Source organism: Melopsittacus undulatus, chromosome 4 (assembly GCF_012275295.1).
Source record: "Melopsittacus undulatus isolate bMelUnd1 chromosome 4, bMelUnd1.mat.Z, whole genome shotgun sequence".
Classification (NCBI taxonomy): Eukaryota; Metazoa; Chordata; class Aves; order Psittaciformes; family Psittaculidae; genus Melopsittacus; species Melopsittacus undulatus.
This window is the reverse complement of record NC_047530.1, coordinates 82,937,323-82,954,564: the sequence shown is the minus strand read 5'-3', so window position 1 is coordinate 82,954,564 and position 17,242 is coordinate 82,937,323. Positions and strand designations below refer to the sequence as shown.

Sequence of the window (17,242 nt, the reverse complement as noted above, 5' to 3'; positions counted from 1 at the left end):
ATGTATTTGCATTATTCCTCAGTGGCTTACAAATTGTATATGTATTAGTATTACATAGCTTTATAGAGGGTTTATTTTGCTGTGGGTTAATTTGGTAAGTAAATGTTCTTTGTGGTGTGGTGATATGTAAGACACAGAAGAGGTGTGGCAAATACTTGGAAGTTCTTGGGCAAGAGAAAAGAACTCCTTTTCTGTTCGTTGTGGCTGGCACCTAAAAATTATCTGTGGGCCCCCACCTGAGCTATCTGCTTGCACCTACTGCCTGCACCTGGAGAAGGGAACCTGCTTTCCTACTGCCAAAGAGGGTTTTTTTTTCCCTAAGAGTGCATGATTTTAGCACTGCCTCCAACCAACAAGTTGGAGCCTGGAGAAGCCCCAGTCTTGTGTTTCCATCCAGAGGATGCTGGAGGAGCAGGTGATAGAAATTCATGTGGCTTCTGGGAGGCTGAAGGAGGTTGTATCCCTCCCTCACACATCAAAGGTAGACTTCTAAACCCAGTGTGTGTGTGTGCGTCTCCCTTGCTGAGAAGGAGCTTGATCACACTAGGTGCCAAGCAGTTCCTAGAGGGGATGATTGCTTCCATTTCTCATTATATTAAATCGCTATTTTCTGGGAATCAGAGAAAGCATGAGCTCAGGGATAGATGGTACCTGAGGGTCACGGAGCATACCTACTTCCTCTGGGATAATGCTTGTAGGTGTTGCCCCAGTCGAAGCATCTGTTTGTACCACAGATGTTGAGTTATTTGAGAGGAGATTGACAAAGGTCTGCGATAAACTGATTTGAGGTCAGCTGCCCCTCAGCCCCACAGTGAGGAGCGCAGCATGGCAGGCAGGGAGCAGGGTTCCTAGGCTGGTGTTCCCTGGGAAGTGCCTTGTTAGTTCAAAATTGAAAAGCTGCCTTCACTAAGCCTTTTTTCCTGGAATATTTCAGGGCTCTTTCACTTTTCCTCCTTAAACAATAAAAATCAGTTATTTTTCAAAAGTCAACACAAACCATCTGAAGCTTTTTTATTATTATTATTTATTATTATTTATTTATTTTATGTTCCCGAACATCCTCTCTATATATCATTGGAGGTGGTGGGTCTTGGAATCCTGTCTGAACTAGCTTCTTCATGTCCAGACGCCACACATCATACTTAGTTAAGCATTTCGAAGGCAAGAGAGAGTTAATTCCTTATAGCAAATTAGCTTGCTGTGTGATGGCAAACACGGACACCTAGTGGTACTGGAGTGCAGGGCATGTAGATGCTTGAAATGCACCTCTAGGAGAGTTAGATAGAGAGTATTCACGTTTGCTTCTAAAAGAACGAAAGATAATTATTTTCAGAGAAAATATATATAGCATAATGTGGTAGATAGAAATATTACCTAGCATGGACTAGTAGAAGAATTAGGGGAGATTCATCACATTTGGTAAGATTTGTCAGTGTATTTACCAAGATGTAATTAGTTTTATTCTTGTGTCTTAAATATCTCATGCCACACTAAATCAAATACCATATTGGATCAGAAAGATTTCCTACCCCTCAAATCAGTCCATAGCAAAAAAACCCTCAGCAAATATTATAGCAATAACTTATTCTGAGCGTACATGTGAATATTTGTATTCCAGTTATGGGGAGATTATGTCAGTGTGATGAATGGTGGGTTTGCTGATAAACTGCATAGCTAGGTGATAAACTGATCTTTTGTGCACTTTCATCAATGCACTGAGCTCTTTCTGCCAGGATTAATGCCAGCACTTTGTCTAAATGGCCTGGAACAGCTGCCATGGTTTGTTTTGTTTGTTTTCTATTTATTTACAAATAATCTTTCAGAAAAATATTTCCTTCTTCTTCCCCAAATCTAGCATTTCGTCTACGGCAGAGACACAGGACAGGTGAGAACCAGTCCTTGTCCACTGACCCCTTTCTGTGATTGTAAATGTCACCCCTGTGAATGGAATTTCTTCCACCCCCCCACTGGACACACAAACCCCTATGCCTCTGAGTGGGGAGGCAGGCTGTTTCCACAGGAGTGTGCATTCAGGGCTGTTTGGGCTCAGATAAGGGATTTTGTGATTATACCAGCTGAAGAGTGAAGTCTGTAGGGATGAGAGCGCTGTCCTCAAGTTTTCCCCTGCTCAAGCTGATAAATGTATCTCCATTTCCACAGAGATACTCAACATCTTACAAAATTTTTCCCAATTCAGTTGGATTTACAAGTTGTTCCTTTAAAAATATTTTATAACATGCTTGGGTTTAGCCTCATATCCTAAGAAAGTGAGAAGTATGGCATTACACTGTTTTGAAGCAGCTTATTTATTATTCTTGTGTTAATAACTTGCATGAGTGAAATAATTTCTATCAAACGTGACACTGGAATAAGAACCTCAAAGATTCCTGCATGCTTCAGGGAAGCAGGTAGCACATACAGGAGAAATACTGAAAGGAGGGTCCCTAGTGACAGGCAGACACCAAGAAATCTACATTGCAGTGGAACATTAAGAAAGATTCCTCACACAAGAAAAAACTTAGATTTGTGCTCACACCTTTTTAGACACCCAAGAATCCAACTCTGAGATCCAAAACCTGTAAAAAACTAAGATCCGTTACCTCTGCTGCTTATGCAATCACTGCTTCTGTTTTGTTCTGCTGTATGCACAAGCGCTTATATATCCAGTCTCTGGTTATATAGAGGCTGTGACTAAACAGAGACCAGAATTGCTCATCAAGAGTCAGAGCAGGGTGTGGGCTGAAGAAAAGCAGCAGGTTGCCAGCGCTCAGTACGGAAGTAAGACGATACATTTATTCTTAGATACAAATCCTGGAAGTCAGCACATAATCAGTCACTCTGCGTTTATGTATTTACACCTCTGCTTTCCATCAGAGAGAAGCTTTTCTGATCTGCCCCTTTAGGATTCTCTAGTCTCCCAAGAGCTCCCTAAAGCAAGTTTGGGAAGATGAGAGCATGTCTCTTGCCTTGCAAAAGAAAAAAATGAAGTGTAGCTGTTCCCTCACTACTGTGGAAGCACAGGGGAATGTGTCTAACTCATGCTGCAGAGGTGAGCTGGAATTTGTCCTGCCACGAGGGACAGCACAGAGGCAGCCTGGGCTATTGCCAGTCTAAGAAGTCACCCCAGAAACTCAGAGAATAAAAAAACACAAGGCTTCTTATGGGCAGTCACAGCTAGAAAACTGACCCGCAGCTAGCATTCAGTTACGTTACTGGGTGGGTAGCTTTGATATCTCACTTCAGCCCAGCAGAATCAATAAGAAGTAAAGGAAACCAGGGCCACAGCATGTTGAACTTTGACAAAAGAAATTATTAACTTGGCTTGTAAGGAACACAAATCCTGTCTTTGCCAGTGTAAATATGATGCAAGTATGATTGCCTTCATCCTACCCTCCCTAACTTCTATTCCTGTTCTTTTTTTTCCCTGTTGAACCTGGGCAGTTGTCTGGAGGGTGTGAACTAACGGTGGTGCTCCAGGACTTCACCGCAGGCCACAGCAGCGAGCTCAGCATTCAGGTGGGGCAGACGGTGGAGCTGCTGGAGAGGCCAAGCGAACGGCCAGGCTGGTGTTTGGTCCGGACCACGGAGCGGAGCCCACCTCAGGAGGGTCTGGTCCCCAGCAGCGCTCTCTGCATTTCCCATTCCCGCAGCAGTGTGGAGATGGATTGCTTCTTCCCTTCAGGAAAAGGTAGGACCCAGTCTGGCGGGCTTAAGACCGTTTTGGATTTCCCCTTTTGTATCATGTAAGTGCAAAGCTGCTTGGGCTGCTCTTGCAGTCAGCGTGGGTAAAAAGCTGTTTAGTCATTAGTGAGTTTTGTTACTGGATCTCTGTGAATGGGCACAGTGCTAGCCTAACTCCATTTCCATGAATCAATGTTTGTACATGTGCGTCTTTTGCTCTGTGGTGGTCATTATTGTCTGGAGATTCTGGATAAAAACAAGACCTTTAAAGAACAAAGGGACTGTTTTCAGTGCCTAAAAATCTTCAGGGAGGGAAAGTCATGTTGTATATGCCCCAAATTCTAGATATGTTATTTTCTGAGTGCCACAATGCACGCTAGTACATGGTCTTTTAGTATATCCCTGTTGCCTGTCTATTATTGCAAAGGAGTGCAAAGAAGCCACCAGTGAGTACTGGTACACTATTGACATATGAACTGGAGACATTGTGTGTAATGGCACAGTACAATGGGAAAGACTCCTTTACAGCTAGCAACAAAACATATCCCTGCTATTATCCTGAGAGCGTGGGCTTCACCCACAATGAATGGTGAAATATTGTTTGTCTCTTTGGTGTCTGTAGCCTATTCAGTTGATGTTCTGTTCTGAGCAGCGTGTGTTCCGCATATAGCATCCATGCAACCAGGCACAGGAGACGCTTCAGACTGATAGACCAGAACAAGTCCAGTTCAGGGCAGCCAGAGCAAGTCTCCTTTTGGTTGTGCCCTCATTTTTGTCCATGTACAACATAAGTAAGGTCTAGGAAGGAAAGGCTCCAGTCATCTCACTCCCAACTTCAAGCCCCCAAAATGAACTGGCTTTTAAAATTATTTTTGCCTCTGTATTAAGGGAAATAGAATTCAGTCTATTCTTGTTTGAGCAAGTTAAGCTTGGTGGTTTTCTTTGTTTTGAGAAAAAGCACTGAAACTGGGCTGTAGTCCATCCTTGCTCCTTGCCTGCACTCCCACTGTGGAGGCTGGGAGTGAGGCTCATCCCCAAGATAGAGCAGTGTGGTAGGGCCAGGGTCTGCAGAGTTTCCCTTAGAGAGCTATCTGATTTAAACCTTGGGGAGGAGAGCTCAGCTTTTGCTCTTGGATTTGACCCTCTCAGCAGGTGTCATTCAATTAGGTGCTTCCCTTTGCCCTGTTTTGCAAAGAGGGAGGAGGCAAAGTTACTGCTGGCCATCAGCTCTGTCTGTGGTGCAAACTCCAAACTCATCATGCACTTCTTAGACCCACTGCTGTGTCTCCTTCCTGCTGCATTCCAGAGCCCTGTCCTGCTTCTGCTGCCACAGGAGCCTGTCCTGGTCCTCAGCTGTCTTTTGAGAAGCACTGCAGTTGCTTACCTGCAAATTAAATCTGTGAATAAACAGAAGGGTTGGGTAAAACTGAAAATCAGCCTGGTCTGCGTAACAGTAGTCAGTGCCTGGCATGACTCACAAGAAGCCAGAGACGTGTCTGCTGGGTGCATGGTCGTGCAGTTGGGCCTGTGTTCTCTGCTGAAGGACGCTGTGAGACACCACGCAAACTTTATTTCGGTGCGCTAGGTTGTAGAGCTTTTCCTTAATTGAAATAAAACTGGAAATACAGGAGCAGGCTGTGGAAAGGGACAGGAAGTGCTGAGGAGGTTGGAGGCAGTGCTGCAGGGGGGTGCAGACTGGTAAGAGACATGGGGACTCTGCTTCTGGCACAATTGCATGAGCATCAGGGCACAGCTGCACCACAGGTATGGTGTGACAGGCACAGTGCCAGGCTGTGGCCAGTGGACCACAGCCGACTGATGCCTGGAAGTCACCAGGCTGCATCAGCACAGTACTGTGTCTGTGCTAGCACACTGTGCCTGCCTGTGGGGCAGGTTATCTCATGTAACACACAGTGACTACTTCCAGGTTGGAGCTGGCTCTTGTCCCATCATCTCAAAGCAGGTGTAGAGTCAGCCTGGGGCCGGCTGGCTCCAGCCATGTATTCATGTTACTTCCTTACATCTCCTTCCCACCCAGCCTCAGTTTTCTTCCTGCGCATACCAAAGCTGTATCAGGGAGCCTCAGTATTAATGGGATCTCCAGAAGTGCTGCTAGAAATAATAAAAATAACCACTCAATCCACAATTTTGGCCCAAGTACAGCAAATATGTTCCTTGCCTAATCAGTTCTCCCTCTATTAGGAAAACAGGAAATGGTTTAAACTGAATGAACAGATGCTGGGAAAAAAAGGACTGGTAAGTTTAAAGGGGAAAATTCAGTAGCCATTGGAAGAGCCTGCTGGTATCATAAGATGCTGGAAGGATTAGCATGATAAATGTCTTCTGACTATTGATATTTGTGTCCTTTAATACTTTCAGTAGCCTTAGGCACGTGTTGGACTTAGAATCCCACCCTTGAAAAATTTCTGGTCTTTCTGTACAACCCAAAACAAAGGCTGGCTCATCTTATAACAACATGAAATGGTGTCCCTTGTCTGTTTCAAGTATACATACACAGTTGCAGAAAAGCAGGTTAATTTTGCTTGCAATTACCAAGAGACATAATTCTTTGCTTTTACAAGCTGTATAATTTCTAAATCAGAAAGTATTTGTTCACAAAACTTAACAATTCTAACAGCAGAGTTTGCCATCTATGATAGAAACATGCAGAGGTTTTGACAAGTATTAAAATACAGTTACATCTGCTTAGTGGAAGATTGCAAATCACAGTGTCCTATTATAAATTATGGTGGATTATAAATCTAAATTATGTGGCTCACAGAAGCTATCTACCATCCTTAAAATGAAAGAATAAAGTTAATGGTAGCCGAAACCTGAACAGATGAAGGTTTGAAAGATTTGGTGGTGTCACCAGAGTATTTTGTAGAGCCTCACTGCAAGTCCTCATCAAATTAAAAAAATCCTTTTTAAACAGCCTCACTGAAAGCCACTGGAAATGCAAACCCAAACTTCACAACTGAACTTGTGCTCTGCCACCTCCTCACTTTTTTACTCTATTCATTTGAAATTAGGTAATGAATTAACATAAAATATTGCAAAAGGAAAAATGTGGTGCAAATGTAAGAGAACAAACCTGAAAGAGAACACTTCCTACCTTTTGTAATGAAATACCTTTACAGATTTCTCTTGAGGATGAAAATAGTAAAAGTACAGAGACTTTAAGGGCTGGTCTCCCAGCCTTCTGTCTGACTGCTGGCTGTGTTCCTTTGGAGGATACACATTGTATTTTTTCATGACTTGGCTACAGCTCAGAGTCCAAGTATAGTTCTGCCTGTCCTTCCTTTCATAGAATCATAGAATAGTTAGGGTTGGAAAGGACCTTAAGATCATCTAGTTCCAACACCCCTGCCATGGGCAGGGACACCTCACACTAAACCATTCCACCTAAGGCTCTGTCCAACCTGGCCCTGGACACTGCAAGGGATGGAGCATTCACAACCTCCCTGGGCAACCCATTCCAGTGCCTCACAACCCTTACAGTAAAGAATTTCTTCCTTATATCGAATCTAAATTTCTCCTGTTTAAGTTTTAACCTGTTACCCCTTGTCCTGTCACTACAGACCCTAATGAATAGTCCCTCCCCAGCATCCTTATAGGCCCCCTTCAGATACTGGAAGGCTGCTATGATGTCTCCACGCAGCCTTCTCTTCTCCAGGCTGAACAGCCCCAACTTTCTCAGCCTGTCTTCATATGGGAGGTGCTCCAGTCCCTGATCATCCTCGTATCCCTCCTCTGGACTTGTTCTAACAGTTCCATGTCCTTTTTATGTTGAGGACACCAGAACTGCACACAATACTCCAAGTGAGGTCTCACGAGAGCAGAGTAGAGGGGTGGGATCACCTCCTTTGACCTGCTGGTCACGCTCCTCTTGATGCAGCCCAGGATATGGTTGGCTTTCTGGGCTGTGAGCACACACTGAGGCTGGCTCATGTTCATTTTCTTATCAACCAACACCCCCAAGTCCTTTTCTGCAGGGCTGCTCTGAATCTCTTTTCTGCCCAACCTGTGCCTGGGATTGCTAGGTGCAGGACCTTGCCCTTGGGTCCCGATTGGTTTCTGATGACCTGAGAGTGTTTGCAGTTACCCTCCAAAAAAAAGTGAACAGGTTTCTGGGATTCACCTTTTGCAAGCAATTTACAGATGATTGTGTAAAAGAAACTCATCTGCAGTCTCTGTTACTGCATTTGAGAATTTATGGGATGAGGTTTTTTCTGAGTAGCATTCCAAGGAAGGAAAAAGAAAGACCTGTGACACTAGTAATGTAGCTCTGATTGAGTTATCCCACATGGCTGATTACAGGAAAGCTGTGATTTTTATTCTTCTCTGTTTTACCCTATAATTGAGCTCTGAGGTATTCAGTTATAAATTTCAAAGAGAAATCCACAAGGATAGAAAGGAACTTAATGACTTAGCCAATATTCACTGAGCTCACTGCAACAAGCATATCCCTGGTGTCAGCCTGTTAGCTTTGACTGAGTGATTCCAAATTTGAATTTGGCCCACAAAACATTTAGATGAAATTTTTACCTTAAAATTCTTGTCTTATGAGCCCTCACCCAGTATTTTTCTTGTATCATCAAAGTCACAGTGTAATTCAAAGAGTAACTGAGAGTAGTTCTTGCAGTAATTTTAAACAACCTCCATCACTAAAGGAAAAAGGGATTGTTAAAACAGAATAGGTTTTTATGGCACTTGTTTTGGACTGATGTTATGCAAAGGGATCCTGTTCAGGGCCCCAAACCAGACCCTGCCTGCAGGATACTTGTGTCTGGTACATATCTCTGGAGGAGGGGAGGAATATATTTTTTTAAGATGCTATGCAAACATCTTGCTGTGCAGGCAGATGGCCACTTAACAGCAAGGCTTTGGTGGCAGTGGTGGGTCCTTGTAACAGAGCAAACTGAGAAGCAGTTGGCTCTTTGCCAACTGAAAAGGGAACACAGGTTTCACAGGGTATATGTTAGCAGTGTGAGCATCTCACCTGCACTTCCTAGATTGATGACATGGGCCCTGGTGGAAGAGCACCTGGTCAGGAGGGCCAGGAGTTTTGGTGCTGCTCAGGTGATAGCCTGTACTCTTAGGGGTTGTCTTTCTGACCCTACAGCCAGAGAGAGCCTGAGACTGGTAGGTGTGATGGCAGGCTGGGCTGTGAAAGAAGGAAAAAGAATAAGGATTTAACAAATCTGGTGAGAAGAATGGCATTGATGAAAAAGAGGTCATGCAGAGACCTGTGGATTTGTAACCACTCCTTGGGGGAAGAAGCAGATCATTTAATGGATTCATGTGAGAAGCTGGTGAGGCTAGTCTAGCTCTTGTTGGGGTTGGAAATCTCTTTCCTCCAGTTCCTGATCTCAGAAGAGTGATCTGTGTAGGGAAAAGCATAATTGTTTCTTCCCACGTCTCTGTTTCTAAGAACATCTTGTATTTTAGTGGGGGAAAAGAGTCTAGGCTGCTTTTATTGTGTCCCTGTTCCTGTTGAGTATTAAATTGTGATCTGCATTGGCTCACGCACTTTCTCTGTTGTGTTTTAAACAGTCTCTGGTGTGAAACATGTTAGATGGCAATGATTCCTGATGTCCCGGGGGCAGCTGTGTGAGGACAATTCAGAAGTTTTAGTGCACTGCATTAAACCTTCAGTTGTTCTCCTAGAGGCTGAGAAATTGGTTTCATTTTTGAAAGTCTTAATTAAGAGCAGTCGATTAAAATGTTTGTAAGGCTCTGAACTAAAGGAAACATTTCATTAGGTAACACAGTCGATTCAACTGGCACATAAACAAGTCATGGGGTTTCTATCAAGCAAACGACATTCAGGCTCCCATTGTCAATATAAATATGAAGCATTTAAATAAAAAAACAAAGCTTCATCTCTGCTCCTAACACCATTCCAACAAGGGTGTTCACAGTCAAAATTTTATGGTATAGACTGCCTTTCAAGGGAGATCATGTGGACCCCTCCTACCAGCATTTAATGCCTCATGGCATCCTTGTTACAATCTCAGGGCATGGCTTATGCAGAAAAATCACATCAGGAAAGTTTTTGCTGTGTTCTAGTCCTTTTAAACTATGATGGAGCAGCTGGAAACAGGTTGGCTAGCCAGCATGGTGTAACACGGCAGCTCTCTGTGGGCTGGCACGAAGAGCTGCTGGGGCCCAGCTTGGGACTACTGCTCTGCCTCATTATACAAATGTGGCTCTATGCAGCCATGAAAGGAATGGGAATAGAAAGATGAAAGAACTCACAACCACTTTGCTATTGCAATCAGGTCACCCTTTCCCTTGTTTTTTTTTTTTTCTCCACTGTGTCTCCCTCCTCTCTCTCACCAAACAGTGGCTCTTTGTCTTCATTTCCAGGGGCTTCACAGCTTCTCCCCACTGTATCATAGAATAGTAGAGCCATAGAATGGTTTGGGTTGGAAGGGTCCTTAAAGATCATGTAGTTCCAGCCCCCCTGCCATGGGCAGGGACACCCTCCACTAGGTCAGGCTGCTCAAAGTCCTGTCCAACCTGGCCTTGAACATTGTGAGGGATGGGGGATCAAAACTTCTCTGGGCAATGTCTGCCCCAGTGACAGAGATCTGATTATGCCTCACTCCTGTACCTACTAGTATTTTGATCGCAGACCTCTGTGCTTTCTCCTGCTTCATTGTCGCCCTGTAGAAAAACTCATACACATAAAATTAGTCTGTCCATACTTGCATCTCCTCATGGACTCTGCTATATCCAAAATAATAAAAAAGCAAAAAATATATAGCAGTATTTGGCAATATGGGTGATGAGATCTGATTTTGTTGTTTCTAAGAGGCAGGCCAATTCAAACCTGAGAGGATGAGCCCTAGCGGTGTAGGGGTATTCATGTCACTATGACTGCAGCTGTACCACAGATTATACCTGTTGGGTACACCAGTATATCAAGAAGACAAAACTATAGTCAAGTCCTTGCACAGTCAAGCCCTAAAGGCAGTGTTAGTCCAAGCAACCCCAGAGTAACCAGATAAGCTAGCCACCCTGACCAAGCATGGCAAATACTTGTCTTCCATGGCAAGCTGCTGCAGCTACAAGTCATGGGACACAGATTGTATGCAGGCTACTGGAGCCATGTTCTGATGGCTTGTGAATACCTGTATTTCTTTGACATGCTATGTCTATTTCATTATCTTATTTTCAGTATGGCATCATTAGACATTCCAAGCTAGTTTCAGCCATGTGGACTTGTTTAGGACATATCAGTAAAATCAATTATACTCATTGCATTAGCTGCTTTGTTATCTAATCAAAGTAAAAGGCCTCCAGTGCTCTACCTGGAACTTTATTTTTTTGGAGAAATACTATTTTGATGAATGTTTTGATAAAACAGGAAAAGCTATTTTGGGGGAAGTTGCTTTGCTTTTGTGCAGTGGATTTTTATTATTTTAAACACAGGAGCCTTTGTTTAAAAGAGAGAAAGCCTACAAATTTTCTTGTTTACTTTGCCTTTGCTTCCCCTTCTGACAGGGGGTAAAACTTCATCTACCTACTCCCCTGCGAGCTTAACCCCAGATTTCACTGTATGATGTCTGTGCTGTTCTTTTCCCTGAAAAAAAAGGGGAGGGGGGTTGGAATTTAAAATACTGTGGCCAACTCAGCTCATCGAGAATGCCAAAGAGTTCAGCACTTGGTCTGGCTTGGAAACTTGGGGGAAACTCAGCAGTGATACTGAGGGCAGGGGAAGACAGATCACAGCTCTAAAAAGACTTTCTCTTGTGGGCTCTTTGGACCTGTTTCCCCTCTTGACTTGTCTTATTTCCGTCTGTCTGAGGTGTTGAGATCAACACTCAGGCAGATGTGGCTAAGCATTTTAAGATGAGGCAGAGAAGGGGAGTCATGTCATTGAGACATAGCCATGCATTCTCCCAACACTTTGATGTTTCTCTGAGACTCTCATGTCCTGCTGAAGTTTGCTTGTACAGTCATTGTTAGAAGGCATTTTCATGCTTCCCTACAGGAAAAAAATAATGTAACAAAAAATAATGTAATGCAGAGTCATTCTCTACATTTATCCCAGCACCTCACTTCCTCCCACAGCTTCTGTGGAAGACCAAGGTCATAAATTCTCTGTGCCCTCCTGGCTTTCCAGCCCTCTTTGCTAGGGCCAGCCCTTGCTTCCCAGGACCAGGTTAAGCCCCAATATTCAGGGCTTTGTGCGATGGGATGGGGTTGTACCCCTCAGTGCAGGTGTTGAGAAGCCCCAGAGCACCCCTTTCCCTATCCTGCAGAGAAGAAAGAACCTCCCTCCTTGGCTGCAGCTCACTCACAGGCAAAGGGGAGGTCCCAGCCAGTCCCTGCTTCCAGGACCTAGATGCTTAGGTGATGGGCAGGTGGGTGGCCACAGCCCTCTCCTGGCCCCTTGTGATAGAGGATGGTCTGAGAGCACTTCAGCTGTGCACACCTGGACAAACAAGACTGTACTGGTCTTTTGTCCCAGCTTGGCTTCAAAGACATGCTGGAAAAGGAGTCTTTAGTTTTTATTGTTCACATTTTGATGTCCTAACTGCTGGGACATCACAAAGGCCAAAGGCAGTTTTACTGAAAAAATGAATAGGTGAATGGTCTGAATGTGATGCCTGTTTCTTTTTATTAAGTGCACAGGAACCTTAGAGATGCTTTCTGTTTCTTCTCCTTGGAACTGTGGTGCCCCCGTGCATTGTGGACAACAGAGCAAGCAGGTGGAGTAGAGTTCAGTTTGTAGGATGAGGTTTTATACTAGCCCTGACCTGAAGCCACCAACTATAACATCTCCAAGCCTCTGCCCCACTAGTGAGAAACAAGCAGCTTGGAGGAAGGGTATAAAAATAGCTCCTCGAGTAAAATCTATTTCCTCTGTATTTAGTTCTGTCTTGAAATACATGTAGTATGGTGGGAAGGGGGGAGTTGTTCTGTAGTGCGTGGCCCATCAGGCTAACAGGAAGGTCATCCTGTAAGAGCAACGGGAGCATGTGGATAGCTTGTGTCTTGTGTTTCCTCTGAGGCCAGTCTAAATTTAGCAACTTCACAGATGGACATCGGACTGTAATCCATCTGGGACTATGGGGGCAAGAGTAGGATCTGGGTTGTTTGCCTAGGCTTTTTTGCTGTATAACCAGCTTCAGTGAGCCACCATTCATTGTTATGTTCCTCATGGGCTTCTGCTTTGCTCAATACACTGCAATTTACTGCCTGATCGTTTTCTCTGACATGCTTAAAGTTTAAGCATGAAGGAAAAATAAACTGCTAATTCTGGGTTCATGCCTGAAATCCCTTCTAACTTTATGTCGATCTGTGGATGTACGTTTTAATAGCATCCTGACAAAGGTTGACCCTATAACTGGTACTTGCAAAAATTTCAGTGACACAAATACTTGATGATTTCAGCTTCCCCCAAATGCCTCCTCACTCTTTCAGCTTCCAGACAGTTAAAGGGACTAATCCTATATGCAGTATTTGCATCCTGAAAGGTCTGTTCACTGCTGGGCTGGTCTTTCTGTTGCTATTCTTGAACAAATATTTTATGAGTATGTTTTGAAGTGAACTAGCTCTGCTAAAAATCCCATTTCCCTGACCAGTCTGAGCTGGAGATACGCAAACTGCAGTACAAAGCACATGTGTATTAAATAATGTATTTCAAGTAATTGAAATTATGTTTATGTATATTTGCTTCAGCACACTGCCCAGATTTGATATATTGATCCTGACACAAGAAGCCTGATTTTCCTGTTATTTACGCAAGCATTTTGTCAGAGCAGTTATTCCCAGGTTACGCATTTTGCAAAAGAGCCTTAACCAATGTAAACTTTACTTAGTTCAGATTAATCCCAAATTATAAAAAGTAGAGTTAATGTTATTGTCACACGATGGTCTAGAAGTCTATGGCAGGAGATTATTTACATAAATGCCAGTGTACTTTTTCTGTTCCTATTAACTGGTCTCACAAAATATATTAACTCTTCCTACAAATGTTGCCTTTAACTCCAGAATTGTATTTTTCGAAGTCGTTTTTTGATTGGTTGGTTGGGTGGGGTATTTAAGGCAGGGCCCACACTTGACTATGTTTTCCTTAAATCTGTTTAAATAAGTCTCTCACAGTTCAGTCCTGAGCATTTATTAAAAGATGCTGTTCTACATATGTAACTTGTATTCTGCTTAAATGCACTAAATAATTATGGATTCTGCAGAATTGTGATGCAATGAAATAAGTACTTTTTTCATTTCTAGAGGTTGCAAAATATAGATTAAATTTTCCACAGTGTAAAAATAGCAAGAGATAATTGTTTGCATGTTGCAGGAAAGATTGGGATGGCCTCCAGTCTCTCTAAAGGTGCACCTCCCAACAGAAACAATAGTAACAGACTCTCCAACACTTCATGTGATAGAGCAGCCCTGTCTTCTTACCTTAAGCAAGACAATTTGCATCTCATGTGTGTTGGTGAATCCTGTTTTCGTGAAGTGAACCTAAGGTTCCATAATTCTTGCCAATAACATTAAACTGCCTGATTCCAAACTATAATTTTTATTGCCCATTGCTTTTGTAAACCAAAGGGATTATAAGTTTAAAAGGAGCACACAGTGTTCGTATTTCAAGGGCTTTTTGCTATTTTCTAGATTAGGGAGGAACACTGAAACTTTTCAAATCAAGATACACTTTAAGTAAGTATTTTTAGGTCTTCGTACATTTCAGTTTTATTCCTTCCAGACTTCACCCAGCTCTTTATTTTCTCTGTAGATTTCATATATCTTCAGAATTTTAAGTTAACAGCTGTATTTTGCCAAGGAATATATACCCAGTTTCCTTGGAAATCTATGGGAATTGCATTTAGGTATCACAGAACAGATTCTGGCCTTAAGAGCCAAATGGCATTCTTTAGAAAAGCACTGAAGAATTAACTCTGCAGGACTCTTACTCATTGAAATAAAAACATTTTTCCTTCCACTGACTGCAAAAGTCAGATTTTCATGCAGTGTGAAGCACTCAGGGTGCTCTTGATGCAAAGGAAGGCTATTCAAACCCACGAAAAAGCTTAGTAAAAAAAGTTTTGTGCATGGATGGCAGGGGAAGGTAGTTCAGGATTTACACCCAGTAGTCTTCATGGCTATTGCACATCTGTTCAGACAAATCTACTGTAGTTGTGCTGTGCATACACAGTGCTATTCCACAGAACTGCTTTCTACATAGTCATCACCTGGGAGCTATATACATGTATACTGCAATGTTCAATCTGCTACAGCCTTTCCTTATTTTGAAGATGTGTCTTTCTTCACGTCAAGATGCAAAAATGCACATTCCACTCCCTGTCAGCTTGCTGATTGCCATCACAAAACATGCCACAGGACATGCAGGCACAGCAGAGATGGGCCTGATCTCAGCAGCACTGGGGGCTGGCGCTTCTCTCTGCTGAGCAAAAGATAGTTGGACAGATGGAAGTGCCCATTTTGTCTCATTAATGGGAGGCTGAACGTCTTTGAGCATCAGCTATGTGTTCTGTGCCTACCCAAGCAGCCAGGATCTACCATAGCAGGTAGCATCACTGAAACCAGGAGACAGTACAACAGTACAGGTGACATATATGTCATGCTTTGCAGTAAAATCTGAACAGCAATGACAGGAGAACCAAGGCAGATCACTGAACCCATCTGGGATAAAAGGAACTTTTTTTTCCATGACAGGTTAATTTTAACCTGGATCGGTTTGCAGATCAGATTCACTGTGAGGCTGCACAAACATTTCTCTTGGCACAGGGGAAGCAGCAGGAAGGAGCAGGCACCTGGGAGAGACAGACGGGCAACAAAGGGTTTTGGCAGGACTGTTGGCTCTTGACTATTCAAAGTGCTTATGGAACTATCATGTGATGTGGAGCTGTTACATACCAAGAGATTGGCTGAACATAGAAATTAAAAAATACTCCATAACATCATGTACTTGTCCATGTCACAGAAAGACAACAGGTTTTTCTGTCTGTGAGGGATGGAAATGCCATTGTGTAGAGGTCCATCTTTTGGCAATGTCTGATGGTATCCAGCAGAAGGGGGATTTCTAGAGTACTTGGTCTAGACTAGCAATTGCTCACTGATATTCCCAGGAGCAGCATTTCTGTACTGGACATCAGCAGGCATCTTGCCTGGCAGAGAGCTAGCATCCTAGTAATGCCATTGTTGCTACTGTGTGGCACCAAAGAATGAGAGCAGGCAGAGGTGCTCTACACTGATAAAAGCAGAGGGGTTGTTTTCTAGCCACTCATTCCACTAGCTAAGAAAATAGTTTGGTTTTTCTTTTAGTTCTCTGCACTAAGGCTGCCTGTTTTGTGTGCCCTTGTTATTTATACCCACCGTTAACTTTCAATAACAGCTTTACAGATTCTTTTATGCTTGTCTTAAATCTGGTATTTTAAATCAGAAAGCTTTGCCAACCTGAATGTTGCCTGGTGAGAACTCTGCGTTTTAACCCTATTAAAAAAAAGGGAAGTGGAAAATAGAGTTAATGCAGTAATTTTGGCCCAAATAAAGAAAAGCTTTTATAATATTGACATTAAACTTTATTTTAATTCCATTCAAATTCCTGCAGAGTGGCCAAACAGAGAAATTTTCCCTCTAACTCACAAATGGTGTGTGCCACTTCTGTAATTTTAGTTTTAATTTGTCTTGAATCATAATTTTGTTGGATACTAGGTAAGGAGTAGATGATGAACAGAGCTTTTGCCTCCTGCAAAACATCTCAGGAAAATAGTCTGAATACTCTTCCTTTAAAAAAACCAACCAACCAACCAACAACAACAAAAAGCAACACACCACAAAAAAAAGACCAACAAAGAAACCTCTCAAAACCACAACCGAAGAAGAAAAAAACCCACCAAACACCAAAAAACAACCAAAACAACCAAAACCAAACCAAACAAAAGAAACCCAACCAGAACAGGTAACAACATACTCTAAGGGAGAAGAAATGCCATTTAGAGAGAAAATTAGCTGTGGTTTCTACCTTCCAAGTAGGACGACCTCAGGCAAGTTGAGACAGGCAAGTCAGGAATACTTCTGTTATACTATTAGTCTGTAGCTGCTAAAACAACAACTCACCTTTGTCATGCACAAGTGGGTGAGGCTCCTGTTTGTCTTGGAAAGCAGACCATGATGGGCTGAGATAGACTCATGATTTCTCTGCTGAGGCCCACAGGAGCCAGAACATGTCCAAAAGGCAGCCCTTTAATGCTTTGTGTCTTCCATCACCGAGTATTGCAGGAACTACCAAAGATATGTCTCTGCTCTAATGGAGATAAGTGCTTCAGGAAATTAACACAAAACCTGCTTTAAAGTTTTATTTCACTTTTTTCTGCTGAAGGGTTGGGTTTTTATTCTGACTAGCTTGTTCAGGATGCGTCCACCATCCAGCATAGCTCTGCAGCTATGTACAGTACCAACATAACGTGACACGTAGCTTCACTTACTGGATCTCTCACATTTAACTGGTTTGTGAGGTCAGGCTCTTTGCTGCAGCCTCACTTGAGTGTAACTCATCTGGTGTTAATGCTGGCCAGTC

General features: G+C 43.0%; 1 protein-coding gene across 1 annotated transcript in view; it reads left to right on the top strand.

Annotated features, from left to right (window-relative positions):
• Positions 1–17,242, top strand: part of KALRN (kalirin RhoGEF kinase) — a 513,548-nt gene that overhangs the window by 415,951 nt on the left and 80,355 nt on the right. The window contains exons 34-35 of the mRNA XM_031053208.2: positions 1,856–1,885; positions 3,442–3,688. Coding sequence (XP_030909068.2) covers positions 1,856–1,885; positions 3,442–3,688 — 277 coding nt within the window. The remainder of the gene's footprint in view (positions 1–1,855; positions 1,886–3,441; positions 3,689–17,242) is intronic.